Genomic DNA, 6,129 nt, shown 5'->3' on the forward strand with positions numbered 1-6,129 from the left:
TCCTAAAAACAAACTGTACACGTGGAAACTCAGCATTAAGGATTTATTAATTAAGTCCTTTCCTTACTGCTTTTATCTAATAACTCTGAATTAAAGAACTGAATTAGTCACTCTGCTGATTGCAAGCTTGCTGAGAAAGCTAGAGCTCCCCTTCTGCTAAGACAGGAGTCTGTTAAGACTTGCAAACAGGGACAGGATCATTTCAGACAACTAGCTCTCTTCTTTTCCTCACTGGAATCAAATGCCAATTATAACACTTCAGATTAAAGCAGGTATTATGACTGATTGTGATGTTCCTGTCAATAACTTAGACTGATAAATTATGTGGCACTTTCCTGATATACAGGGCAGTAGATGATATCATGGTCAGCAGCTGAAAAATACATGGAACTCATGACATTTGGTGATTGCAATCTGACAGGAAATATATGAAAATAGTTTTAATACTGAAAACGTTTCCTGAGATGATTAAAACAGCTCATGAGGTAGATGACTGTAACACCAGGCTACAAGAGCTAGAAATTCAGTTTCCCAGTTAATAGCACAGCTAAGGCAAAAAGCACCCATACAATTCATTACTCTTGGCTACCAACTGTTTCTGAGGAAGTTTCGGTTCAGCTTTGCTATGTATAATGTTAAAAAACAATCAGAAACTCTATTTTTGTTCTTTCTGTCTGAGAACATTACTGAAGTTGAGCAACAGGCAAAGTAACCAAAAAGTTAACAAGCCAATTTCCCGAAAGGATTAAAATCCAAAGGAGCGTGTGTATATAACACCCACATGAGCCTGGAGTGGGAAGGTCCCAGTCACAACATTTTGTACACTAAACAGGCCTTCTAAGTTATCTGGAGGACAACAATGTGTACTGAAGAAAGATTATCCTTCATTCAAGATGTGTCATTTGTGCAGACATTCGGCCAGGAGCAAAAATAATCATGGTTCAAAAAGGTGTCCAAAGAGTATGTTCACTGAATTACATCCTGCACAGCTTCAGTAGTTACAGTTCCCTGTGCTTCCCATGTCCCCAGGAGAATGTCACAGTCCAGCTATGATTAGGACAAATCACAACACACAAGACAACTGCAAGGAAATAACTACCTTGCTGCAGTATAAGGAAAAATTTCCTCTAACACTAGCCTCCCTTTTTTTAAGTCAAGGGGAGCAGATCTTGAATGCCTGCCCTGTTGATTTCCACAGTTCTATAGACAAAAAGGAGGGGCAAACCCTCCTAAGGAGGAAATGTGCTGTGCCAGGCTCCTCCTCCCTGAGGAGTTTTATCATCTCAGTGGATCTGCATGACTATGATTCAACCAACCATTTAAACACACTCAAGCCCATACCTACTTAGTGGTGCACTTACTGAATAATGATAGATGGCTGAATCAGGGCCTGAGGGAGCCAATAATATCCTGAATTTATCATGCTATGGGGGCCACCCTGCAGCCTGGAACCAAGTGACAGAATTAAAAATGGGAGAGAAGTACAAATGGGCTCAGTTAATAAGCTTAACGGCTTCATCCAAGGTGTAGGTCTAATAACTCACATGCTAGAAATAGCAGATAAGATTACACATAGTCCTGTGGCCTTAGTGACATTTTTCCATAGGTCTTACTGCTGACACGTCATCACTAATCCTGTTTTCTGTTTCTAGAGAGTATTTTATAAACAATCATGTTGATTCTACAGACAGCACAGTGACACAGCAGTCAGCTGTTCTTTTTAGTTAAGTGCTCAGCTGAACATTCTCTCGAAACAGAACAAAACAAAACCCATGACCAGTCTTAGAAATCTTCTTGTTAGTATCTAGTGAGCCAACAGTTTGCTTACCCATTTAACATTGCTTTAATGATGGTGAAATTTAAATGTAGTGATGAAGAAATGTGCCACCACTGAAGTATCCTCTTTAGGAAAAGAGGAATATATTATAAGAGTTAGCTGAAACTAAAGTGCTGGATTCTTCTATTCACTGCTCTACATGTATATATTCATGGACTATGCAGTGCCATCCCACAGAAAAAGCACTGAGCAATGTGAAATAACTATTTTGCTACAATTTGTTCAGATTAAGTGACAAGAGCTTCTAATCCTACACTTGTAGCAAATTTGCTTCTCTAGGCAGGCTCAACAAAAACGAAGTTCCATATTGGATAGGTTGATTGCTTTTATTTAGCCAGAAAATTTGTTCAGCCTAACTCTATACTAATGTAATGAAGACTCTGAAGTAATGTTGCCAAATCAAGAAACAGAACAAAACAGGAAAATGAGAGAAACAGAAAGCCTGACACAATCATGCTGCTTTAATTCTTAGTCTTACACATTGTGAAAACCACAGAAGAGCACAGTGCTATGGATGTCTTTACCATACCTTGACAAAACAAATTATAATTTCTGGTAGTTCTCTATTGTGAAGTATATAAGGGTCTCGTATGTCACATTCTGGGTACAATCAAAACAAAAAAAGAAGCTGCTTTTGATTTTCATTTTGTATTGTCTAAATACTGTTCCTATAGAGCTAGGAAATATTAGTGTAGTTGTCTCTAACTATGAAGCTGGTTTGTAGTTTCAGGAAACTGTAAGGGCAGAACTATAATGTCCACCTTTTTGAGTAGAACAGCACGGTTCAGTAAGGTTGTGTAACACAGCCCTAGTCAAACAGTTAGAGCCTCACACAACTGAAATACTACATGCATGCTAGGATCAGGTTATAGGCATATTTCACAACCATGATGAAACACAGAACAGTGAAGAGGTGACTCATAGTAACACGGACACAACCTGTTAATGGGGAGAACCCTGTCAGACAGGAGAGCATCTCCTACCTACTGCAGTAACATTATAATGTAGGCACATTTCAGAGCCCAGACTCATTGATCTGTGCTGATGCTATGAGGAATCATCTTGAGAACTCTGCACTGCTACGCTTTCAAAACTAGGACCATTACATAAATCACCAAGATGATTATCTGGAAGAGACAGACATGCACAGAGTGGTACGGTTGAGGCAGATGGGTCTGAGAAGAACAAGTCCTTCCTATTCCTCTAGGAATTCAGCAAGTGCACGCCACAATCCCCCAGCCCACCTACTCCTATCCCACCACCTCCAGCACTCTCTCCATGCAAGTCCTGTGTACAAACCTGCATTGTGATATTGCAACACCATACACCCAGCAGTATCATAGGTAAATGGTACCTAACCCAGAGTGCATATGAGTAAGGCCTGGTACAATTTCTGAAGGGAGGAGTCTCTCCTCTTTGAATAATGAACATCTTGTTTTCTGTTTATTCCTTCACCAGACTGCATCATATGTTGCTATAGATAGAGATAGTAACTATTGATGAGGGAGCATTGTAAAACAGAGAACAGAAATTATGAAACAAAAAAGACTATTAAATTTAAAATACCATGTTAAAGTTTCTGTCAAAGCCTCAATTATATATTACAGCAAAACATACCAATAATAAAGGATTAAGTAGGGTAACATTATTTAGGAAGAAAAAACACAGAAGACAACACCTGGAGTATTGCGTTCAGTTTTGGGCACCTCAATTCAAGAGAGATCTCAAGGTGCTGGAGCAAGTACAGAGGAGGGCAATGAAGCTGGTGAAGGGCCTAGAGAATAAATCTTATAAAGAGCACTTGAAGGAGCTGGGAATGTTTGGTTTGAGAAAGACGAGGCTGAGGGGAGACCTCATCAGTCTCTACAACTACCTGAAAGGACATTGTAGAGAGGTTGGTGCTGGTTTCTTTTCACAGGTAATTAGCAACAGAACAAGAGGGAATGGCTTCAAGCTGCAACAGGGGAGGTTTAGACTGGAGATTAGGAATTTTTTTTTCACAGAAAGAGTGGTTAGACACTGGAATAGGCTGCCCAGGGAGGTGGTTGAGTCACCATCCCTGGATGTGTTTAAGGGTTGTTTGGATGTGGTGTTGGTGGATGTGGTTTAACGGAGAACTTTGTGGAGTAGGGATGATGGTTGGACTCAGTGATCCCAAAGATCTTTTCCAACCTGAATAGTTCTAGGATTCTATGATTCCTTCACATGTTTGGTTAATGAGGTCTTATAAAGATTATTCCAGAAGCCATTAGGTACAAAATTCTTACAACTTGCACTTTAGAAATGCATTTTTCTTTAATAAAAAGGCCAACCAAAGACACCAATAGTATATCTTGTGATGACAAACTCTACTAATATCTGTATCCAGCATTTTCATTTGCTATTTCTTGTAAAAAGAAATTCCCTTTGTATGGTGAAGCTGCACTAATCTCACCTTGTTGCTACCTGTACAGAAACTCATGACCTGCTTTTCAAGTGTGCTTCTTAAGACTGGACAGAAATCAGGTCATTGGCTACAGACATGAGATTTGAATAGTAGCTCTAAAGAGCCTAAATAGTTGACAGTGGCAGTTAAGCCAGCTAAACACGTGTGCCCGCATACAGGGGAATAGTTTTCTGCAAAAGGCATTCCATACATTGCAATCAAATTTCACTTACCAAAGACACAGACCTGTCAGGTGGTCCACAATTTGCATGCATGCTCACTGGAGTGCTAGGCCGGCTGACAGTAGTTGTTGTATCCTTGGATTCTTGATGTTCCGGGACAGGCTCATACAAACTGTCCATTGAGCCTTCCTAAAATACAGTTAAGCAGATTTTCAAAGATGAACAATTGTAAACACATTAAAAAGTATAGTAACCAAAAACCCAAGCAGTTTCTCTGATTTACAAAATAGTTATTTTCCTCCCCTGTGTTTGAAATCTTTTGTTTACTTCTTTCTCTAAAAAAAGCATATAAAAATAGATTACAGGAAGTGCCCAAATGCTGGAGTTCACAGTATCATGGCTTACAGTTCACAGAATCATGGTTTAGAGTTTACAGATTGGCAGGGCTAAAGCTGAGGGAACAGCAAAAATTAACAATATCTGCTCAGAAGGAGTAAAATCAGGTGTTTATCTCTACCTGAACACTACACAAAAATTCCTGTGAAAACTATGAAAACTATATACCATGAAAACTTCTATATAAAGTATAACATTTTATAGTTAATACTTCTTCTTTGGGAGGGGAGGGAGGGGAATATTAATTTGATGCAGAAATGTAACCCATTTCCTTATAAATAAACAAGGATTGCTGTCATCTCCCAGAATTTGAGATTCATTATTTAGGCCCCAAAAATAACGACAATGGCTAGAATTAAATTCCAGTTGCATTCATTTTTTTAAATTGTATATTATAATGCACATGTAAGGGTTATTTTTCTCCAACCAATAAGAATATAAAGATTTTAACAGAAACTAAGATTTTCACATTTAACCCACAACTCCAAGAATAAGGATTACATATACACATCACCATTGTAGTAAGAGGACAAGGGGTAATGGATTAAAACTGGAAGAGAGAAGATTTCAATTAGACATTAGGAAGAAATTCTTTAGTGTGAGGGTAGTGAGACACTGGAATAGGTTGCCCTGGGAAGTTGTAGAAGCCCCATCTCTGGAAGCGTTCAAGGCCAGGTTGGATGGGGTTCTGAGCAATCAGGTCTAGTGGGAGGTGTCCCTGCCCATGCAGGGGGGTTGGAACTACATGATCTTTAGGTCCCTTCCAACCCAAACCATTCTATGATTCTATGATTCCATAATTCAAGAGTTAAATGAAAGCAGATGGCAACACTAAAGGCACTCTAACTAATGCGCCTAGATTTTAGATGTTGCCACTTTGATCTGTGCTGAATATATTCCCAATGAATTTTGATTGCTGATTTTAACTGCATTAATTAAGGAATAAATCAAATTTACAGCAGTGTGACTTCCAGCAGAGCAACACCATTGAAATTCACATGGTATATTATAATTTAAAAGTATTTGTTCCTCTAGCACAGAAGATAAACACAGATGTATATTTGAAGTTATATTGTTAATATGTGAAAATTATTACTGACTGGTGAAACAGTAGTTCAAAGACATGACTAATTTTTGCAGCCACAATGTTTATCTATGAATCTTCATTTGCTTCAGTCTACTACATTCATGATAAAGCAAAATAAATGTTGTGGGAGAAGTATTCCAAGTTGAACCTCTTGAAAATACTCAAGTTATATGCTAGAGTTTATTCTAGGAACTGGTGGGTT

The 6,129-nt window shown here is 38.6% G+C and overlaps 1 protein-coding gene across 1 annotated transcript in view; it reads right to left on the reverse strand.

Moving 5' to 3' along the window:
* SAMSN1 (SAM domain, SH3 domain and nuclear localization signals 1) overlaps nucleotides 1–4,585 on the reverse strand; it is a 78,856-nt gene extending 74,271 nt beyond the window's left edge. The window contains exon 1 of the mRNA XM_051608093.1: nucleotides 4,496–4,585. Coding sequence (XP_051464053.1) covers nucleotides 4,496–4,537 — 42 coding nt within the window. The 5' untranslated portion in view covers nucleotides 4,538–4,585. The remainder of the gene's footprint in view (nucleotides 1–4,495) is intronic.
* Nucleotides 4,586–6,129: the final 1,544 nt, after the last annotated feature.

This window comes from Apus apus, chromosome 1 (assembly GCF_020740795.1).
Source record: "Apus apus isolate bApuApu2 chromosome 1, bApuApu2.pri.cur, whole genome shotgun sequence".
Taxonomy (NCBI): domain Eukaryota; kingdom Metazoa; phylum Chordata; class Aves; order Apodiformes; family Apodidae; genus Apus; species Apus apus.